The sequence below is a fragment of the Ostrinia nubilalis genome, chromosome 13, assembly GCF_963855985.1.
Source record: "Ostrinia nubilalis chromosome 13, ilOstNubi1.1, whole genome shotgun sequence".
Taxonomy (NCBI): domain Eukaryota; kingdom Metazoa; phylum Arthropoda; class Insecta; order Lepidoptera; family Crambidae; genus Ostrinia; species Ostrinia nubilalis.
The window spans coordinates 11,512,018-11,536,998 of NC_087100.1; the positions used below are offsets into that span (position 1 = coordinate 11,512,018).

At 35.3% G+C, this 24,981-nt stretch overlaps 1 protein-coding gene across 3 annotated transcripts in view; it reads right to left on the minus strand.

The window, feature by feature from the left end:
• Positions 1 to 24,981, minus strand: part of LOC135077670 (uncharacterized) — a 167,368-nt gene that overhangs the window by 7,480 nt on the left and 134,907 nt on the right. For 2 of the 3 annotated variants that reach the window (XM_063972233.1, XM_063972231.1), the window contains exon 1: positions 5,467 to 5,935. The exons of the other annotated variant lie outside the window; for it this stretch is intronic. In XM_063972233.1, coding sequence (XP_063828303.1) covers positions 5,467 to 5,526 — 60 coding nt within the window. In that variant the 5' untranslated portion in view covers positions 5,527 to 5,935. Of the gene's footprint in view, positions 1 to 5,466; positions 5,936 to 24,981 lie in introns of those variants that run through there. 3 annotated transcript variants of the gene reach the window in all.

Below are 24,981 nucleotides of genomic sequence, written 5' to 3' on the forward strand. Positions count from 1 at the left end.
ACTTAGGGCGAATTACTGATCAAAGGCATGTTAAATTTGACGTAAAATTCTCAATCGTTAAGTGAAAAGATTCACAATTTATATTTACGATACATAAAATTAAATTTTGAAGAGGCCTTTGTTTACTTTACATGTTTCCTTTGTCAGATTACATTTTAAATGTTTTGATAACAGCTGTAATAAGGTACTTGATACAAATAAGGCCTACCTAACTTTAAATGCTTATATTTCAATAAATATTAACGCCAATCAACAAAAACAAGGTTAATTAACTTCTTCCATCCTTTAATTTTAGTAATATTACAAAAAATAACTCAATTTTTAACTAAATCTATTCAAAATTAGCAAATTACGAAACCACTGATTTTGGCTTTAATAAATCACCTACACGGAATAAGGCCTATATGATTCAAATGCCTGTAGACCTTAAAATTGAAGTTGTAATAAACAAAATGCGGTCTTATAACATTAAACACGTCGATTTGTTTGCGTTATCAAAATGTTACATACCAAGTAAACAGAAATATACTGTATATCTCTACATAAACTTAAATTCCACTTATTAAGAATAATACATAAATTAAAGATAAAATTAAATATTCATAGTAACAAAGTAATGATTCCTTACTTAAATTATCAAAAAAAATATCAAAAACAAACAATATTATTTTTTTGTATAGGGCTTATTAAAACACCGTGTTCGAATAAGGCCTACACATAAAATCTTTTAAATAAATCAGTTTAGGAACATCATTTAGTCTTGAATTTTTGTAAACAAAATGAGATCTCAATTTTTGTTAGAACCAGGGCTTATAAAGGCTTCTGAATCATCTTTACGAACTCCTACACAATCTTTGTGATACCACCAAAAGCAGTCCTTTATGGTCGCATATCTGCTACATTGTCTTCGAGACAGGCATGATAATACCAGCTTTTATTCTCCTTTCCTTTAGAATTATACATACGGCTTTTTTTCTTATTTTTTATTGTTTTTGTATTTTGTTACTTTTTTTTACAGGTTTTGTGTTTTTTTTCGACTCTGTTTTCTTTTTCTTTTCTGTGCTGTTAGTAACATTCTTATTAAATAAATATTTAGTTACTCTTTGACTCATTTAGTTTAATGAATTTATCCGTAATCAGGTGTTGACATAAGTATCTAATATGGCCTACCATGCTGAAATAAGGCCTAGGCCTTATTAGATATCTCGCTCTTGTTGTCTTTAAAAATTTACAAATAATGCATCTATAGCCAGTAGTACAAATTAAGGTAATTATTAGCTAGTAAGAAATATTTAGAAACGATTACTAAGAAAAGCTTAATCTAAAACAGCGTCATTTTACCAAAAATTTAAGATTAAATCGCCAGATTTTTATAAGAGAGCACGAAATCAACCACCACCTTAGAAGAACGCGTGCCAATTGGTGCTGGGATCGTGGATCGGGACGCTCTTGCACTCTACCGGGTTGTAGGGCATATGAGTACGTGTCCTTGAAGTATTATCCCGGTTGGATTTATTTATCTGTGTTTTCTGATGCATAGGCCTTATTAGAACGTAGGCCTTATTTGTATCAAGTACCTTATTACGTAAAAGCTTAAAAGAGTATTTTCGTGAGTCACAAATTATGTGATAATGACAATAGGGGATATCTAAAATAGTGAACGCCTATCTGTCTACAGAGACATCTCCAAGGTCGTATGTTTGGCTTTGTGTCAAAATTTAAAAATGTATGAGTTGTGTGGCATCGTGTTTATTTGGACAAGGCGGAAATAATTAGCCCGTTCGTCTTGATGCGTGTACGCACGGTTTATCTTCAGATAAACGGGGTTACAGTTCAAAGACGTTTTGAGTTCGCTACTATCTTTAGTGTGGAATGCAGCAGTCATTTTGGATTAATGACTGTGGTCAAAATGCTAAGAACAATCACTCTTTCCGATGACAGTTGGATATTTAAATGTCTACCTATATCTAAATTACCTATTTAGCTAAGTATAATGATTTGATTTTCTAACCAAATAATAACAATCGCTTGCTGATCCATCACTGGTCGTCAGAGGGAGGATTCTCTACCCAGATCAGGATTCAAGGTGTATTTTTATTTGTGTCAAATTAGGTTAGCCTAAGCACAGAAAAAAAAGGCGCAGACCACCGACTTTTAGTTGGCCGATAGTTAAGTCGGGCTGTTAATCAATATGGACATGTATGAAAGTGCGCACATTGCACCGATTTGATGTCGGCCGATTCCTCATACAAATTACAATCGGGCCTAACTATCGGCCAACTAAAAGTTGGTGGTATGCGCCGAGGCTTCAGTTAACAATTCTGTGCCGCGGGGCATGTAGAGTCAGTTCGATTTCCTATGTAAGACGCCTTTAATATGGCGGCTCTTAAAATCTGACAAGAATTTGTCAGTTTTGTTTGGTTTAATACTCAATATTGAACTTACCTACATAAAATTATCAAATCCTTGAATAATAACGTGAACATTAAAATTTTCAAATATTTAATGAATTACAGTCTTAAATTTAATATTGTATCTCGATGTAGAGTCAGAATCAGACCTATAAATTGAACGTTGCAAAAAATCGCCGTAAATTTTCGCTTGATGGTACGGACTGCAAATACAGATGGTCTGATTTCACGAGTTCAATGAAACATAAATTAAATAGCATGCAATGATAAGTATTAATATTTCATAGCTGTCTGATAACATAAGAATCCGTGTTTTTGTTCATTTGAGTTAAAATTCATGTTTGCGAATACGGAGAATGAAAATATTGGTAATTATTCGAATCTACAACTTACTGCAATATTGCATACCTAAACGATTATGGATTCAAATAAAATATTAATTTATTTATGTACTACGTACTAAACTTGATCGTTGCATAGGTACAATAAAGTGAGTACCATGAATCTTATGTTTGAAAAAAATAACGAAGTAGGTACTTATTAAAAAGTATATACCAATAAGAACTTGGTATAGGTATTAAGCATCATAAAATATTTTTTTAGTAAAGAAATGGTTTTAACCCATTAACGCCCAAATGAAAACTACGGTCAATTTCACATAGCCAATGTTTATTTTCTTTATAAAAATACTTCAGAAATAATACTAAACAGAAAGAAAACCAAAAACAAAATCAGAAGTTAGATTTTCAGGGGTGTACAAAGTTTAGTACAATGGGCGCTTATGAGTCATATTGAGCAAAGCTTTCTCCATCCTGGCACAGTATTTTCAGGCACTCGCTATAAGCTGTTTTGACTCTATTGAAACACACAGTAATTTTAAGCTGTCAAATCAGCTTGTTTGCTGGTTTATTTTGATTATAACCATTATTTCATATTTTTTCTCTATCAACTAGAGCAAGACTACCTACTTTTATTTATCTTTTATAGGTCAAATATGTGCGTACTATATATTTGCGGAATGCTAGCTGATCTAAGCGACTATATAGGTTTACTATGCAGTGCAGTCTGCATGCATTTGAAATTGTCATGTCCACCATATAAGCGAACAAGACCCATCCACCGCTTTTTTTCCTTTTACCTCAATTTGGTAAAGTTCTATAGACTAGCCATCTGATCTAACCCACTGATCTTCTTATTATACTGTAGCTGGACACCTTGTGGTGCCTAATTCTATTTTTTTTTAATCAAAAGACCCCAATAATGACCTTTCCCAATGGTTCTAAAGCATCAAAATTTGTTCCAAAAGTACCCACATTATTATCTTTCAATCAATACTAATAAAATTATGTTTGGCTTGTCGAATAAGTCTCTATGCTTTTTGTGAAAATCTTTATAAGTAATCAAAGGATACCATTTGGTTCTGTTTTCACGTGTGGTTCCAAAAACTATGTAACTAAGTCTCTTTAGGTCGACAAACAGGTCATAATTGGGAAAATAAAATGTTTCTTTTTGTTGTCTGTAACCCCATAAATAAAGAGCCATGTCATTGGAAAAGAAAACAATGATTACATATAAAAACTATGACGAAATAGGTAAACATTCTAATAATAATGTCGTTACTGTACTATTTCACGTAACGTGTCAAGCGCCCATTGTACTAAAGTTAGTACAGCATCACTTTGGGAGTTATATCATGAAAAACTTTCCATGAAATGAACTTTTCTATGTATTTTTTATTAGGATATGTTGTTAGCTAATACACAAACAACTTATTTGGTATTTTGTGTAACTTAAACTTTGCATAAAAAATTATCAAGTACCCACTAGAAGACACTAAAAAATCACTGAAACGAAATCGCAAAATACCCCCTTTAGATTGTATAATTATGGTCTGTTTCATCTCAGGATATAATGCATAGACCTTTGTTTACCGGTTGTAATTATTTCCAGAGTAAAAATACCCACTAAACCAGATTTATCGTAACTTAAAGTTGTGTACTATTTATTGTACGGCGGGCGTTAATGGGTTAATGGTTTTAGATATTTATTTTTCTAAAAGAATACAATTATATTCACTTATAAGAAAAATACAGAATACACTTTATAATAAATAAGCAGCAAGTGCACGCAACAGACAAGCTCGTTTCATTTATGTATTAAATGAAACTAGGTACAGAAAATAATGAAGTTAAAATAAAATAATAACAAACCGCTCAAATGCTATATTTTTTCAAATTCAAGTGTAGTTTTATTCTTAACCTACCCACACTGCAACTACAAAACCAGCAACCTGCTTGGCTTCCATTACGTAACGCTCAACAGTTGCTATCACAGTTGCTATGTGACCGGTTTTTTTTTTTTTTTTTTCCTACATTACAAGTAAGTTAAGAAGTGATGAATATTGTCATTACACATTAATTATAGGTTTAAATATACTCAACAACAGAACTTTGCGTGTCAGGGATAATCTGCTAAGGAATGTAGGGAATGTCTTACCTGCCCTAGAAAGGGTCTCAAGAAGATTAGTTCTAAAAAAATTCTTTATAAATTAGGTAAGTAAGTATCTCTCATGATCTTTGGTTCAATTCTTCCAGGAGGGAAATACATTATTGGGAGATATTAAAATTAATGTAAGATTTCAATTTGGTTGTTACATATTTCCAGCCTGGAATCAACTTGATTGACGAAAAAGTTTGATTACGTATTCACTTCATAAGTTCAGATACTTCAACTATCAAAATTAAGTCTCCAATTAGAGCTTTTCGAAATTCAATGAATCTTCTAAATATATAATTATAACTCAAAGATGACTGACTGACTGACTGGCATAGTGATCTATCAACGCACAGCCCAAACCACTGGACGGATCGGGCTGAAATTTGGCATGCTGGTAGATGTTATGACGTAGGCATCCGCTAAGAAAGGATTTTACGAAACTCCACCCCTAAGGGGGTAAAACGGGATCCACGCGTACGAAGTCGCGGGCGGCCGATTGTTTAATATAAACTACACAAGAAGTCTCGAATTGATATTTAGTTTTGAAGGTAAAACTTACAGGTAGAAAAGATCTGAAGTAATCATTGTTTGTCCTTTCGATCTCCACCATAGCCACCATTCCACAGATTATTTAAAGAACGTTAACAACTCTCACACCCACTCACTGATCTTGGCACAGCACATACAAATATTCCACACACAATTATAAACTGTTTATTTTTGCGAAACTATAAACTACATTATGATTTATTAACAAAACACTTCATTTAGACGAGAAATAACTTTTTAATTAAAATTATTCGCGCAGTTAATTCTGTTTAGACCAACGGCACTATTAGGTATGACATTAGCAAATAATTTTACACAAAACTCTTTAAAACTTTGGCACACTAGATTTAACGCTAAAATTAAGTATCACAGTAGTAAATTAAATTAAAATTAACACTTTGAGCGTTTGTTTGTTGTGGCAGTTACGTAAATACAGTTTAAAACGCGCGGCGCGAACTGTCTTGCGCGTGCGACTAAGAGATCTCAAGATGCGCGCGCGCCCGATTCGTCCCGATATATCCGCGCGTTATCCTATATTTCTTCGCTATAATAACATAACACGTTCTACAAATGTAGCTATTTTTACACGCATTTTTTCAAGTTTTGAAGCGTTAAGGACTGAAAAGAAAGGATTAAAAGATCAGTTCGGCAGTTCAGCTTGACGGGGACAGAGTGAATGAGGAAGTTTAAAGCTGTTCATAATCTTTTGTAAATTACTGAAATGTTCGGATGTAAATAAATAACATTATTAGTTGAAATAAGGCTTTGGCCACACTATACGCTTTATAATAGAGCTTTGCGACGTCTTCACTTGCCCATTTTTGGTATAACAAAAGTATGTACCTATCAAATAAAGCAAGATTTACAGTCGCCTGTAAAATCAAATGAGAAATAAGTAGCTTAAAGAGTTATACTAAAATCCAGTTTAGTAAATTCCACGAAAAAGATAGAGATAAAATCATCAACATAGTTATTTGTTGGTTATTTGCCATAATAAATTCCAGAGCAGAAAGTAGGATTCACTTTCAATGATGTAATTTAGGGTTATTCCGTATTCGACCCACAACAACTCAACCCACTCATTATTTTTTCCTTACTCAACCCAGTTTTGTTCCTTACTCTACCCACAACAAATTTTTAATTTTATGTTCCTTATTCACCCTAAAAACATTCCTAGCTCAACCCATTTTAAAACCACTCAAAAATATAAGATTTTTATGTACGGTCAGAATAAAAATATATTTTTTAGTTTAAGCTCAGTTAACTTTTTTGTTAAGATCGTTCTATTACATAAAACTGCAAGAATTCTGATTCAATAATATATCTGAAAAACGTTTTTCACAAAAGGACACAAATCAAATAATGACTAATTATAATCTACTATAGATCCACTATAAATCTACTATAAATCAAACGACTGTGATTTTTTATTGAATCAGTATAACCAAGCGATGGCGTATAATTTTTTCCCTAGACACTTGTTCATGAATGTACAAATATTTCAAATAATACAATGTATTTCATCATTTTTTTCAAGCGGTATGAGATGACAAAAGAAAAATAATAAAAGTATTCATGTGGACAGCTAATCCCGCGGTAAAAGTTTTCAGCCTCTTAATTTGTTTATGTATTTACCTTAAAATAAAATAAAATCTTTGATATATTTTAGTTAATCAACATATTCATATCTATCATATTTTCATGTAGGTGATGTTTTTTTTTTTTTTTATTTAATTATAAATCAATGTACATACTAGTATATGTATTTATCATTATTAAATTTCTGAAAAAAAACAGTTAACTTTGTTTTGCTATCCATAATACTTATTTTTGGTATATTTACTTTGGGTTGAGTAAGGAATGCATTTGGGTAGAATAACGAAATTATGTAATGGGTTAAGCTAGGAATACTAATTTGGGATGAGTGAAGAAATGGGTTGAGTTGTCATGGGTCGAATACGGAATAACCCGTAATGTAATTTAATGCAAATAAAAATAAAGTACCTACCTATATTTTCCGTTAATATAAAGCTTACCGTATGGAACCCTAAAAGTCAAAACTCTCATTTGTAAGTCAAAAGGCAATATCTAAGAGGGGTGGTTAAATCTTAGTCGAGGCATAATTCAAAGCGACCACAGACAAGGTAGAGTCGGGCGCTGATATAAGCCCGCCTTAGGGCTGATATACGACAGTACTGCTTTATTTAGTTGTTTAAATAGATGGCTCTTTACTTAAAATAATTACAGAATTCATTATTTATAAGCTTTGTTAACCAATTAATGCAAAACCTGTATAAAGAAATGGGCGATTATGCAACAATTGTACCATTTCAAAATATTTTCAAATTTATTTGAAAAAAAAAATCAGCTGCCATATAAGACTAGAACTGAATTAAGGAGATTATTGGTCAACAAAAACAAAATCATACAAATTTTAGGGAAAAAGGATAATTTCCCAAATCAGAGATATCAAAAATTATAACACGCCTCTTTAGGTAGAGACGCAGTGTTACAGCATTCTATTCCATAAAGTAGCTTAATATGAGAGATGAGAATAATAAAACATTAATTCCTTTTCCCACCAGCACTGCTGAACGGATTTTGATAAGCATTGCTTCAGTATAAACATTTTGAAAGCATAAAGAATTCACTCAAAGTTTATTTCTACGCTGTCGAAGTCACGGGCACAGCTATTTAGAAAATATAAATAAGTAGCTGTTTATACGCACGTACTAAAATAAAAATAGGTCGATTTACCTGTGTTTATAATTCACACGCTCTGTCTGGGTTATATTGGCCTTGCACGCCAAATAACGGGCCGAAAGTATATAAACATTTAGATAAACGTGTCAAAAAGGCTTTTAGGTAACATTTAAATCACTCGTAGATACAAGTTTTACAGGATGACTGAAAAATTCATAGTAATGATGATAATTATGATCAATAACTGCCATAAAGATTACATATAAATCGAGAACTTCAATTTTTAGACCATTTCGACTAACTCTAGCAAAGAATAACTAAGGCTAAGTTGCACCACCAAGCTTTGACCGTAACTATAACGATAACCGGTGATTTTTGTATGGAGTTTGACAGATTTTTGTCGTTTGTTACAGCAAAAGTAAGATGGTGCAACCCAGCCTAAGAATAATTTAAACTAAACTTGAAAAGTTTGATCAATTAGAGTAAAAATGTGGCATTTATATATTTCCATACAACTTGACAGGTGCATGTCAAAGTATAATAAAATAAATAAATAAATACATAGAACCGTAACGTTGTTTTAAATCATGCTGTAGATTATGCAGCTTAAAAGCTTTTACGCAATAAAAAGTTACTGACAATACACAAAATAAACAACCATTGCCATTGTTCATAGCATACACTAAAATCAAATGATATTTTGTAAACAATAAAATATTTACCGTAAACATTTCATATCAGGGGTGTATTTGCGCACCATCCATTTTATTTATTATAACTTAATACAAATACTCTTTTCAATTTAGCCTCAAGCGAGAGGGCCCTATTTATGAATACGGAATGAGTCCCAAATTGTAGGCATACGGATGTAAATTGAAATTTACTCGACAAACGTTTTATTTATGTTTACGAATCGTTGTTCAGTATTGCATTGTGGGGATGTTGTTTGACTTGACGAGCAAATCTATTTATTTTGTTAAATAACTGATGGATCTGATGGAGCCTTTTTCGGATTTTTGGACGAAGATGTTATTTTGTATGATTTATATTAGTCAAAATGATTGGTTTGATCTTTTATGCAGCACAAGGTATTTGATCGCAATCGCATAATGATGTTAATATTATGTGAGATGCAGTCTAGGATGGTACATACCTGCCCTATAAGTGCCTATTCATTCACGCATTGAAAAGGCTCGGATTATAGTGTTTGATACAATTCGATTAGTCAGTTGCAGTTGTTCCTTGTTTCAAAGTTATTAATGTGCAATTCTTACTCAGATTTAACTGATTCAGAAGCGCGCAGCTTGTGAGCCCATATCTAAGAAGGGATGTCTTAGCTTCCAGACAGGATACGGTGGGCCATATCCTTGCGATAATTTTCCGATTTATTAAAACAGTCTCGATAGTCGAAATGGACACTCGATTCTTGGCAGTGAATCGAGACTCACGACAGTCAACAACTCATAATAGCCCGATCGGGACGCCACCTAGCCCAAACCAAACAAAAGTCTGGGGGGCGCCAGATATAACCGTGAGTCAAGTGTACGGCGGAATCTATACTTCTATACTAATAGTACTTATAAATGCGAAAGTAACTCTGTCTGTCTGTCTTGCTTTCACGCCTAAACCACAGAACCGATTTTGATGAAATTTGGCATAGAGAATATAGAGATAGTTTGAGTCCCGGGAAAGGACATAGGATAGTTTTTATCTCGATTTTTGAAACAGGGACGCGCACGATAAAGGTTTTTTGTGACAGACAAAATTCCACGCGGGCGAAGCCGCGGGCGGAAAGCTAGTCTGAAATACTGATTGAAGTCGCGAAATTAAACTGGTCTACTAAAAAGTTTTTTTAATGTACGCATTGCATAATTAAATTGATTGTGGTTTGCGTTCTTTGCTTTGCGGACAGATCACATTTATATACGAAATGTATCAGAATTACAAAGTTGTTCATACATGATGCTGGCTACGTTTTTTTTTTGCCCTGACCATAGGCTGCAGAACTTATCTTTATGTCAAAACATTAGAGAGCATTTCGTTTTCTCATCAATTATTTCCGACTTTATTTCTTAACTGAAAGATTAAAATGACGGGTACAAAAATATTGTTTTTGTTCATGTGTCAATTTTAATTTTATTCAATTTCCCTAATCTGCCTGATTTTCAAAATAATCGAAGACAAAAAGTAAATATAACGAATTTAGATCCCTGAAAAAACCCTGATCTTCAATTTGTTCTCCCTCTTAACTTCTAAATTGTAATATTGAATCACATCGCACTTATCAAGAAGTTGTGTGTCAGCTAATAGGTACACATTATTACTATTTTTTACTTCTAATAAATTAAATTTGATCATAATTTTCAGAGCGTTCGCATATCACTGAATGAGCGCTTTCCATTTCAAACTTTACTCCCTTATCATAAAGAACATTAAGAGTAGACGCACACTGTTGATTTTTAGTTGGCCGATAGTTGTGCCCGATTTTAAATTGTATGAAGAATCGGCCAAATCGAATCGGCGTAGTGTGCGCACTCCTATACATGCCCATATTGATCAACTGCCCGACTAAACTATCGGTCGACGAAAAATCAACGGTGTGCGCCTACTCTTATCCACCTACATTATTTCTTCCGCGCCTAGCACAGGTGTTTCACTACCAATTTATTTATGGGAGGGTATGGGTTATCTCAGTTCAATATAGGTTAATTTCATAAGCGATACTGTAGTCGGAAGATACATTACTGTATTGTACGCTATTATCGCCTGCTCGTAACGAACTCATCGGATGTTATAGATTACAGTTATGTAAGAAGTATTTCTATGATCATATAACTGTTTTGTCAGTATCATTAAATATAATATTATTTAACGTAAAGATTTTCTTTATTTTTGAACCATACGAAGCAAATTAATCTTTCTTTGAATGTCATTCTCATTCTCTAGTTAAGTACCATAATTATTTCAATTTTTGAAAGCGATAATTAATTTCGGAAGCCGTAAAACCTGTGGTAAGACTTATAAAAAATAATTAACTTAAAAAAAAAAACCGACTTCAAATGCGTGAACACAAAAAAAAAAAAAAAAATTAAAAAAAAAAATTTCTACCCTTGGGGGTGAAATATTTTCTTCAAATTCGCATGAAACCACCCTTTTGATAATACCTATTCAACAAAAAAATAATCGTTCAAATTGGTTCATAATCGGCGGAGATATTGCGTATAAAAAAGTTCATTCCCAATTTTCCACCCTTGGGGGTTGTTTTTTCTATTATTAAATTTAAATGGGACCACCCTTGAGGTATTACCTATACGCCGAAAAAAGATTTGTTCAAATCGGTTCATAATTGGCGGAGTTATCGCGTAACAAACATAGAAAAAAAAAACATACGGGTCGAATTGAGAACCTCCTCCTTTTTTTGAAGTCGGTTGAAAAAAAACATACGGGTCGAATTGAGAACCTCCTCCTTTTTTTGAAGTCGGTTGAAAAGAAAGCCATCATATTGTTCTTAAAAATAGGATTCAAGATGTTTGTATCACGTTTTTCAATTGTTATTAATAGAATCCTCAATTTGAATTTTGAATTCGAATTAAGTACTTGAATGTTTTCTTTTCAAAAGTATTTGATATTCTTCGCGCCAGTGTTGTCAAAACCTAACTTATTTGTATTGGTGCGTAAATAAAATTATTTCTTTGCGTGGGTTAGATAAATAAAAACTCAATGAATCGAGAGCAGGGTTGGTTTTAACAGTTAGTCACAATGCTTTTCTGTTGATGAGTGAATGGGTAAGATGAATGAGGATGAGGAATGCGCGTGGGCAGGCGTGCCGGACGGAAATCTTATTTTGATGGAACAATCCCATTGTTATCTTCCGAAGTTGTAACTTTTTCTTAGGATGTTTTTTAATTTGATATTTTCTATGCATAGTGTCATCATCCAAAACTCATCTAAAACATTCGTGCCATGTTATAGTGCGCTGATATAGAGTAAATTATAGGTAATTTATTTACTGTAGTTTTTTTCTTACCGCATGTTTAATGATCTAGACTTTACAAATAGAACATTGTTCTACTTTTAAAAAATGGTCAACCACCCGAACTACCCAACTTTTAAATGAGTCACCAGCAAAAACTTCCATCCATTAATCCTCCAACAGTCTAAACTGCAACCGTCATTCATCCAGCTCTATATCTCCGCTAACACATTCCGACGGCAGCGCTGGAAGCGATTCACACCGTTCTAAATTCGATCACATCGCGTTTCTCGATGTATAAATTACCGAGACAAGGTATAAATCGATGCACTAGTGCTGGGAATTCGAACGAACACGAAAAATAAATGCTTGCGATTCGAGATTTGAATAAAAACAAAACAGCAGCGTTTCTGCGATTGTCAAAGGAATTCAGCATATAGCCAATAAGAATAAGTACGTAGATTGATTTTATAGGTGAGCTTTTCTAAATTGGTTCTGGATACCTACTTCTTTGGCGTGGCGGCAGACATAGCTCGGGGAATGCCCTAGTTTATTTTATGACTTTGTTTGTTCAGTCATACAGTTCATGCATTTCATGTGAAGGAGTAGAAAAATAAAGAATCAAATGAAACCAAAAAAGGCTTAACATTAATTCAGTACATATACAATAGGCCCTATCCAGGGCACATGTACATGCCCCAAACATTTATGTAGCTTGCCCTACCACCACTTCGCGTTGGCATAACATTATTATGGGGTGCTCTTTTTCAAGAAAAGTTGTTTTTCGGCTGCATAAGGAATTATGGTTTTAACGAAGCGCACCGCCATGCCATGTCGAGCCATCCATACTATTTTAACGGCGATCGCTGGGAAGTGCCATTTTTCAGCCTTAATTAAACGGTGGTTTAGCTTCTGCCGAATTAATTTGTTTACGTCGAAAGAACAGACTACTAAGGTAATAGACATCTACCTATTTGTATTTTTAAAGTTACGTGATGATTAAATCAATCAAACAATGTATTTTATTTTTTACTTTTACCAGATTCATTTAATCTATGTGTGCGACAATTCGTCCTGTGTCGCCCGAGATTAGAAAATCTGTCTTTTTTATGACCTAAAATAACACAAGCAGCCGTGCGGGCCTCTTCTCCCTGCCAGAAGGACAAGGTCTTCCCACCAAAAACCTGACGATACCCTTGTTGAGCACACCCTGTACATCAACTAGTTAATCGATCTTGCTTAGGCGGTGTCTGAATGGCTAAGAAGTCTGCGGCCAGGAACTAGCCCGATACGGCTCGATTCGGCCGAAAATAAATACGTCGGACTATGCGCGTGCCGAGACGGACTTTTATACATATAACTACAAATATATTATGGGTATGTTTGTGTTTTGGTATTTTTATTTCATTGGACTGGCTGTATTCCTAACAAAAGGAGGAAAATGACGAAATTATATGGGTTAAAATGGATAGCGAAAGTTAAAAGATTTTTGGCAATTTCTACGTAATATAGACTGTGGTATATAGGTAAGTTTTAGTACTTATTTATTCTGTGATATAGGTAAGTACCTAATATGATCATTTCAAGTATTCCTATCATAATACAGATTTAAATGGCATTACACCTTGGTTATCACACCAATTAAGAGAAAGAATGGAATCAGAAAATTGAGGTCTCACTCTCCTATTCCTAGAATAAACCTAGATTTTCCGCCGATGGGATTTTTTAACACAATTTAAGTATTTTACATATTATTATCTACAAATAATTTATCTAAAAGTCTAGCTGTAAAAGTCTTAAGAACTGTAATACCCACTCATAAAATCTCTGTAGGCGTGAAAAATCTTGCGTTTCGAGTAGGTATCTTCAAGGCGGTAATGAATGCAGTTCATCAGCAAAGAGGGGTAAATCGCCCACTCCGGTATTTGAGCCCGTTCGAAATAGATAGTTAAGTATTTGCGGAGTGCCGAGTGGTGCTTCTGACTTCACCCTTTTATTCTTTGGAGTGGAGCTAAGACGGCGATTTAGGCCCGGTTTCCACCAAAGCGGAGCGGAGTGGGAAAAGAGAATGTATTGTGTGTTTCTTGACGAGATCGAATCAGAAATGAGGAGATCTGTAAACGAACTAAAGTCGCTGACGTAGCCCGACGGCTTAGCAAGCTGAAGTGGCAATGGGCAGGGTACATAGTACACAGAACTGACGGCCGATGGGGCAGCAAGGTTCTGGAGTGGAGGCCGCGTTCCGGAAAACGCAGCGTGAGACGTCCACCCACAAGGTGGACCGACAACATCATAAAGGTAGCAGAAAGGCGCTGGACGCAGGCCGCTACCAACCGGGCAACATGGAAAGCATTGGAGGAGGCCTACGTTCAGCAGGTGGATGTCCTATGGCTGAAATGATGATGATGATGAATAGGAGCTATGGCTGGGATAATGATGTTGATGCGGAACAGAGAGGAGATGGAAATAATTGAATCTGATTGGTTATTCAAAACAGTGCTCGCTCTGCATTGGTGGAAACCGGGCCTCAGAAAAGATGCGGAGTGGAATAGGTATGTATGAGATGAAATCTGTGAACTGGTCGAGTCGATATTTCATTTATTGCTTAAACTTATTTAAACTATAATTGAAATATCGATTCGATCAGAATAGTGATGAGCTCGTAGCATGCTAGTTTATAGGCGGAGTCGTAGTATACTACGATATTCCCAATATAGGTGTAGGTATATTTAACTATTTTAGGTGTTGGAACGTTATTTAGTCGCCATAGTGCTACCTATAGACTCTTTTAACTTTTGTATGTTTGAAAAATTATACACTCGCGTTACATTGATGATATTTTATGTAGTTTTACCACATAATAAATACTGGGTTTAACCAATACCAAGTAGACAATACTTTCATCTCAAATACATTATTTAGGTAACTAATAAAATTGAAAAATATAACTCACTTAACTAGGAGGTATTTTATTCAAACACCGACGACAGCGAAAAAGACAAACAAGGAAGGTTGACCACATGAAAGCTTGAACAGAAGAACCGAACCCGATCGAGTGGAGTGGGGTAAACTGGCCACTCGCGGTTTGGGGGCGACTCGGGCGACGCAGAAATAGATCAGCTGAGCCGAGTGTGTCGCAAGAGGATGCCCTTCGGGTTTCACTCTCGGGTGACGCATACTACGCATACTCTATCCAAATATATGAATTTATATTCGACTATTTTATGACACAAAAGATGGCAAACATTTTGTAGAACTATTCAACAACTATCAAATAGTTCTCTAAAGGGGCTACTTTTGACCTAAAATGAACTAATTTTCTTAAAATATGTAGATTAGATGTAGGTATTGACTTCATTAGTCAAAACATAACATGAAGATTCAGGATTACGCTCGTTTCAATGCGTCCCCAAGTCCATAAGAATTGAAATGTAAGTTTAATAAAACATAAATAGATCAACTTATTATATTTTTTTCCTTTAGAGCAAAACCTGGCAGCACGTCATAACCGCCACCCGCAGCCATTTATTCCAAAAAAGAAATTTACAAATGTTCGAACGCATGAGAGTGACGTGAACAGCGCGCGCGCCGTGTCAACCGCATCTGTCAAGCGAGATGGATTGACAGCCGCGCGCGCCATGACAGTTCCGTGGAGTAATGGCAAAATCACCCGTGAAATATTATGGGTGACGGGGAAGTCGAGACGGGAGTATTTTATTTTTATTTAAATTGGGGAGACGAGATGTCAAGGAAAATTGAGTGGAACATCTTTAGGTTGTTTCCGTATTTGATTATTTGTCTCTGTCACTCATGCCGTATTTTCCTTATGAGTGAAAAGGATGGCTAGTTCCGAAAATAGACTCCGAAGTGGCAAAATCTGCGTTCTTCAACGGATGGCAATTTGTTTTACATAATATAAAGTCATATTAAATAAGTTTATCCTAGTTATGAATTTATCGTAAGCCAGTGTGATATTCAAATCCGTGTAGTTTAATGCATTATAGATTAATACAGTTGCTCATAGTTAACGCCGTTTGTATCTTCAAATTAATAGGCACTTTCCATCAAAATTCAGAATCCACGGTGTCTGAGGGATTACTTAAACATGACTGGGATTATAATTTACATAATCTACCTATATTACAGCAAACCATCCCATTTATTACATTCGAAAGTAATTATGTGTGTAATTGCTTGTTTAAACCAATAAATTGAGATAAAATAAAGAGTTTTTCACGCGCGATACTATTTTGGACTTTAAATAGAATCGATACAATCGTTCGATGTTCTAATCGATTGTGCAAATGCATGCCTCAGAATTGTAATTCAAAAGGGTTGTATAAAACCATTATTATTACCACTGTTGTTGCGGCCATTGAAATCAAACATTGATATTTGATATTTAGCATTTGCGAACAAAGACATATAAATTCTTTGGAATGGCTCAACAGGGCGTTCCTTTGATGTCGGAGGAAGCTGTCTACGTGTTTATTACTGTCCTTTATACAGAGTGTATTTTCATTGAAAGGCACTTTATTGTATTGACATTTTGTATCTCTTTTCATCTTAGGCTGCCCGAAAACGATGCCATACTTTGAAACATACATTTTTTGAAACTGTGATTGTGTGTGACTCACACGATCTAGGGAAGGAAGTAACAGTTCCAATAAAAATCTCACCCTGTATAAAAAATGTTCGTCACCATACTATGGGAAACTGCATCATTTCCTTTTACGTCATTGGTGCACGTGCATGCATGGTCGGTACATATTAATATTAATACAAAACATATGGCTAATGATGGGACTTTAGAAATTGACGCATCGCGGGTGAGAGATGACAGATTTGTGATGGGAAAGATGTTTCTAACACACTTGGAGAAATAGACAACTAAAAAGCTTGTAGAATGTACTTATTCTACGTGTATTACGTATTATATTTTATTAATACGTTCAGGCTCAAGAGGAAACGAGTAAGTAGCGTCAATCTTATTTACACTTTGCCGGTATCACATCATAGGGTGTGAAAACTAAAACTTCTGCCAATATTACCACAACCTCATCTGATTAAAGAGAAAAAGGTGGCGTATTTAGTGAATCCACTCGTAACACAAGCATTATTTATTTAGCTTGCCCCGAGTGGTTAACGGGACTAAAAGAATTATAAAAAGTGAACTTTTATAAAACTACTACATACTAGCACTATTTTCAAGTTATTAAGATTTGAAAACTAAATGCAAGCTCCTTCTAACCTTGATCTTCTCAGCCCATCAATATCTTGACAATCTCCCGACCCGCTGGCGACTAACTTCTACCCCAATTAATTTGGTTTGGTTTTTGTCTGCGTTATATCAAGCTTTCCAACCAAAGTCCGAACTTAATCGGGACTAAGATTGTGAGTGTTGTGACAAGTCGAATAGAAAATAATCTTACATTCTGCTGGCCTTTATAAAGGCCTTTCTCAGTGGACGTCATTTGGCTGAAACGAAGGAACGATAAGCTAACCATTTCAATATGAATTGGACTCTTTCATCTAGAATTCTAGATCATCTAATTCGTAGTCATACGTCATCAATAGTTATTTTGTATTCATAATTTCGAACATAAATCTCCCTAATTCAAACGTAGATAGCAGCTTCGATTGCTCAGCAAAGTTAATCTTTGATGCCTACAAGCTAAAACCAGTTATTATTTCGTTCATTTTAGCCTAATGCCATACCTACACTGCTGGACAAAGGCATCCCCCAAAGATTTTCACAACGACTGGCCCTACGTGGCCCGTATTCAGTTGCTTTCCGCGACCTTCACCAGTTTCTTTTAACACGTTGAGTGCGAAACCAGGTCTATAGACCTTGTGTACGTCTCGCTTACCGTGCGGCTAAGAAAATTATAGTCTTCCTTGTCGTGCGAAAGGCATAACTTCAATTGGGTCCGGTGTAGGAAAGTGATGAATATATATCTATATTGTATTCTTAAAATAGAATCCAATGACGTACCTACCTTAATACCAGGTTTTTAAACCTGGTACCGCACGGAAGTAATAAAATGTCTTCACAATGCGAAACCAGGTCGAAGCACCTTGTACCCTGCGCACCTGGTACCGCACCCCACGCTAGCTTCGTGCAGCCAGTGTTGCCTCGCATTCGTAAGAAACGCACATGTCGACATGGCGTCAAGAGAAACAAACAAAATCAAAACTGCAAATTGATTATAATTTAATTTGCTACACGATTTATTGCTAATTTAAATAGTTTTTCGTGACCCACATTTGAAGTTGTAACTAAATGTTATTAAATAATATGTTTTCTTTAAATATAGCTTATTTAAGTATTTATGCACGTATGTCTTATTTGTAAAATATTTAGACTAAATTATTAAAACATCTTTGTTTGTTACTTTTTTAAATTTTTATTAAAACTTAATTAAAACTATCGATATTTGTATTTCACATCCCTAGAATACCCACCAGACTTCCCTACTTCAGTGCGGCACAGGGTGCATAAGCCTTGTATTTTGAATATAGCTATAATTTTTATACTAAACAAGTTATTCACGAACGCCTTCAGGTGTATGTCAATAAATGCATTATTATTAATATTCAAAGAAAAAAAACACAATATCTATTAACATGAAGCCAAAAATAAAATTAATATATCTTAAATATTACAAGGTCTTTAAGCCTTGTGCCGCCACAATGTAAGTTTTAATACCAGGTTTACTGACCTTGTACCGAAGGAATGGAAAGTATAAGAAAGTTACTGCCGCAGCAAAGGTGTTAACCTTGATTAATATAATCACTTGTCATAACTGACATAACACGCTGTTAACATCAAACGAAAGTAATCTTCACCTAGCTCTCTAGAAAACAAAAGTCATGGGAATGTAATCAGCGAGATTACAGGTTAGGGTTATGTTTAACACCATCGCGACAGAATGGGGCCGTGGGAGGTGATGGCGACAAAACAAAAGCTACTTTCTGCGAATGTTGGGTAATTTTAGGTAATTTATTGGTTCTGTTGTTGCATGGTGTTACGTGGATTAAGGCAGTTAGATTCATTCAGAAAAAGGTTAGAACGTAAAGAAATATTTTAAATAGCTACATTTTTTTTCTGTAACTCAAGCATAGATGAAGCCTTTTGGTAAGTTTTTCTATAGTAAAAGAACTTGATTTGGCAAGAGTTTGAGTGTCGTTTCGTAATATTACCTATGGGCCTGAAAACTTATAGTCACTTATACGGTACCCAAAGTAAATACTAAATACATCTCTTAGGCCGGCAATACACGGACCGCTTGAAGCAGTCAGGGTCGACAGCTTCAAGCTGCGACTGCACAGTGAACTGCAGAGTTCTATGGATGCACATACTTACATGTACAGTCACGGAATGAAAAGGTTCGTCAGTTTTCAAATTGATTCCTTCAACGAATCGCGAGCACTTAATACCCTTTGAAACTATGTTACAGAATAACCTCGAGTTAGAGAAAATAATCTTTAACTGTTCGTCAGTAAAGTTCAAAATTATTCAGATCAAAGTTGTTTGACGATTTATCTTTTCAAGAAGATTATTATCCCATCAAAAACAATACTTGTCAAAAAACCAAGTCTCGCAACTCAGTTGTTCTACGGTAAAAAGTTGTGAGATCCATGTAATACCAAGTCCAGGCCAGGAAATCTTTAACGTTTTACATAAATATATTGACTTGGCCATCGCATGAAAACACGTGTAAATTAAATTATTTAGTGCGATGGCCAAGTCAATATATTTATGTAAAACGTTAAAGATTTCCTGGCCTGGACTTGGTATTACATGGATCTCACAACTTTTTACCGTAGAACAACTGAGTTGCGAGACTTGGTTTTTTGACAAGTATTGTTTTTGATGGGATCTCATTTCTTTTTGTATTTTGTAGACAGCAGTTATGTCTCTAGAAAACTGGACCGAAATTGAAAAATTTTATTCGACTTGGCGGTTTCACTACCGTGCCCCCAAATCTCATTTCTTTTTGTATTTTGTAGACAGCAGTTATGTATCTAGAAAACTGGACCGAAATTGAAAAATTTTACTCGACTTGGTGGTTGCACTACCGTGCCCCCAAATATTTTAGTTTTTCCTTGATTCATACACCAAACTCTACTTATATTCCAAATTTGAAGCTTCTAGGTCTGCTAGAAGTGCCTTAGAGTTTTGATGATCGGTGAGTCAGTGAGTCAGTGAGTCAGTGAGTCAGTGAGTGACAAAATTAAGTAACTTTGACCCGTTATAATTCTTAAACTACTGGTTCAAATTGAATTAAATTTTAAATATACCGTGTCTTTACAATGCCTGCATAGCTAATGAAAATTCAGCCTTCTAGATTTATCCACAACGAAGTTACAGGCGGTCGAAAATGGCCTGAATTGCTTCGAGAAAAGGATGGTACGGCCGTGCCGCTTTTTTGCTCGACTTGGTGGGGGCACTGCCGTGCCCCCAGATGATTGATAAACTAAAACCTTCTTGTTGGTTCAACCTGCCATTATTATTTCTTTTAAATAAAAAAAACTATTGTCAATTGGTCAATGTCATCATTGCATTGCACTGATGGGATAGAAAAATAAACAAGCAAAACCTTATTCGTTAGCAAACGTCATATTTATTTAAATGTTAGCAGCACTGTTTCTTGTACTGTTATGTTGGCAGGTTTGACTCTTACAGTACCTAGTGCAAGCGAAAACCGACACTAAGGTGACGAACCTTTTCATTCCGCGACTGTACATACATGTTTATCATTGGCTAACTGCTCGAGCTGCCCGTGTACGGCGGGCCTTACACAACATAATAAATTCGATAACTAGACTATTTTTACAGTAATATATTTTTCAAAATCTCCAAAAATCTGAAAATGATTTAAGCACACTTACTATGCACTGCAGAGACATTCAAGGTATAATTAAACAGCGGGGACACACAGTGTATCCCATAATGAAGTTAACCCTAAATTATTCACTAAAGCGTGGTTACAGTGATACGCCAAGTCAAGCCACGCACGTCCGGCTTTCGTCCCAAGCTTTTGTCCCGGAAAGCTCCGGTGTTTACCGCAACGTAACACGGTGGACGTGTTAATGTTGTTAACTGCTGTCCATGTTCTAACAAGTGTTATTGATAAGTCAGTCAGCATCAAATATGTAGTTTATGACACCCAAAGTGGTCAAAAAGTTTACAACACAACCTTATTCCAATTGTAACAAAGACGTGTTGTGACCTTTTTGGCTACTCGTACTTTGGGTGTCACGAACTATACTTACGAGCAAAAGTATGGAATCACGCCGTTGTGTTTAGTTCCGAGCCATCTTAAGAACTGAATGATTATGTATGTACTTATTTATAGTATCAATTTAAAGTGTAAAACATTACCTTTAAAATGGTACCATTTTTAATTATCTTCTATTACTTAGTCATTCAGTTCTTACAATCGCTCGGAACAAGTATGGTGATTCCATACTTTTGCTCGCGAGTGTATTTGATGTTAATTGAAAGTACTTAGTGTAAAAGTTAGTGAAACAGACCTATTAATTTATGCTCAGTGAGTTTGATACTGCACCAACCTAGTTACTGCATAATGTGCAAACTTTAGTACTGAAATTTGTAAAGCTTTTCAGTAGATATTTCGTAATAAAAACTAGTTTGGGTAGTTTTTTGCATTCAGTTATTTCATTGGTTGAATCACAAATTTAGAATCTGAATTTAAAAAAAATTAGAACGTAGGTGCTTACTAAGATGGGATTTTGCAAAATTCAACCCCGGGGAAAACGGGGTCCACGCGTACGAAGCGAAGTCGCGGGCGGCCGCTATTAAAGTATAAAAGTGTGTACCTATATTGTATGTCATAATGATTTTTTTTCTTTTTATTTCTGTCTTACCATACCATGTCATATTGTCCTGAGGGTACTATTTTGTCCTACTTTTGGTACTTTCTGTTTGTAATGTGTGTTTCTGTTATGCAAATAAACGTTTTATCTATCTATCTATAAAAATAAAAATAGGGATTATAACTCATCGACTCATATAAACAATCATTGTTATATCCTAGATACTCAGACCCTTGTCAGGGATCCAAACCCATTATTCGCCACACTATGACCAGCAATGTTAAACCATCCACCCACAGCCCATTACCCGAAACAATCTAGGCGGATCGTCCAGGCATCCTAACGCTTTCCCGAATGACTTTTAGGCTGGGTTTCCACCAAACTTTTTTTTATTTGAAAGAAAAACAGAAAAAAATTGTCAAAATTTCAAAAGTGTACATGAATTTTTGAACCAAAATAGCAACACGCAGCATGTATCATGCTCTAGGGTAGAACCCAAACCATAATGCTGTATTCTGTGGGAGCCAAGGTGGGCAATTCCAACAAAAGGAGGTTCTCAATTCGGTTGAAAGTTTTACGTGTTGCTCTTGTCTATTTTTAAACTGTATAGATAAGCAGTGTACGGCGAAAAATTAAGAAATTAGAACTCTTTCTTTAACTAATTTTTTTTCCTAGGCATGCAGACTGCTTAATAGAAAAAAATGAGAGCGAGAAATGTGTTCGATGTCACATATCAGTGGCGCGCTACGAGAACCTAGCTGGATGAGTCTTCTTCTTTTCTTCCCACATCTTTTCTTTTTAGTGGAAAAGCAGCTTTAGTGCCGTGGCTACACGGGAACGCCAGTGATCCCGTTCCGGGAATTGCCGGGATTTTTGTTTACGCATTCCCCGCTCGAAAATAAAGGTGAGATTATATTCGCTCAAATGACTGCTTGTGATAGTGATGTTATGTCGGCTTTATGGACTTCGATAAAAGGCCGTGTCTAAGGATTCCTTTATTTCAAGACTACATAGGTACAAACAGAAATATTAGAGAAGACGCAATAGATTTATATAATGCTAGTTACAGTATAAGAGTCGAGACGGATAAGAAAATTAGGTTTTAGTGCAAACCGATAGCACTTCAACCAAAAACCTCCTCTAAGGGAGGTCTTCCTTCCAATTGATTTATTTGATAAACGTAGTTGTACAATAGAATCTTCTCACAAGAATTAATTTCCTTGACATTCAATCACAATGCGTTACATTCCTGCATTAATGAGATGGATCGGCGCCAATAATATTGGCGCCTGCTTAATAGAAATAAATCAGATGTCTTATACCAAAAAAATAAAACTTTACAACGTGAACTGCCAGCAAAACTTCTAATTAAGTAACACTCAAGAGGCGCCAAGACGGGGTCTCAGAGACCCCGGTTTTTCCTTTTCATTTGTAAGTGGGGCGTAGGCCACGTGACCCACATGCGAGCCACTCGAGGGCCACTCGAGCTGGCCTAATGAACGCGCTCCATTACCGCAAATGCAATGCGATCTAAATACGTTGCGGGAGGCCGGCCAACGTTTGTGCAATTGAAGAGGGTAATAGATTCGTTATAGTTTGGCGAAATTAAAACAAAGCTGCCGTTTTAGCTGCAAAGCTGTTAGCTGTGTGGGATCTATCTATTGCACAAACGAAAACAGATAATAGCAAGAAGAACCAATACCTGCCTTGTCTATACTAATATTATAAAGAGGAAAACTTTGTTTGTTTGTTTGGTTGTAATGAATAGGCTCTAAAACTACTGGACCGTTTTTAAAAATTCTTTCACCATTCGAAAGCTACATTATCCACGAGTAACATAGGCTAAATTTTATTTTGGAAAAAAATAGGGTTCAGTGGTCCACGCGCGCGAAGCCGCGGGCGGAAAGCTAGTTATGCATAAAAAAAAACACAACTTGGAACGGCAGAACCTGGACAGACGTTGTTATCTCTTCCAAATAACACAGGGAGAGGATATTATTTATGATACTTCATTGCTTAGAAAAAAAAGAAAAGAATTCAATATAATAGTAGGTTCGATTCCCACCTTAATTAGATTTTTTCAAGTTTAGTTAATTAAATAATCCAAAATCTTATTTATATCTGGCGTAAGTAAGTTGCCTTATATGAACTTGAAACCAACTAGGTACGTGATTTTTTATCATTAAAATTGATATGATAGCACCTGTCTTATTTGGAAAACGATTTTCACATAGGATCTCGTAAAAACCGTCTACCAGGTAGAATATCTGAGGAGATCCTTGATTTATTTCCTCCGTAATATTGGCAATAAAATTCAGAAGTAGGTGAATACTGATATTATTTAAATACCAAACTGTCTGTAACTCTTATGAAACTTGGATCCACATAAATTAATTTACTTACTTGTCACAAGCTGCTTTTTCCATTAAGTAATAAGTGTTCAGTAAACTGGAACATTTGAAGCTCTCCAAGCGAGACTTGAATTCGTGCACGAAACAAATCATGTGCGAAATAGATTTCTACTTCTCCGAATTGTGTCATGCGAGTTGGTACTCGAATGCTTCAAAGATTGGGACCTCTGTCGTTATATTATTTACTAATACAGGGTGGAATTTTGTAATGCCACCTGGAGGGAAAGTACTCTTAATAATTTCAGCTAGAAAATTTTACACAAAAAAAACATTCCTTTATTTTTGAAAAGAAATAGAACTGCATTACACCCATGCCCAGAGGTACAAAAACGACCTAATGGTATGTTCTCTTGCGATGAATATAAAAAGAACTGTAAATATGCCAAATTACCTACACAAAAATCTGAGGGATAAATAGTTCTGGGCATATTACCTACGCTAAGTAACGCATAGCACTGGAAGGATCTGTCATAATAGGGGTTTATTTGCAACAAAAACTGTTCATAATTTGAACACAAAGTTGCACACTACTCACTGTGAATAGTTATGGAGTTGGCACCGCAAATATTTTTTACTGCCGAGGTCAGAACTCAGA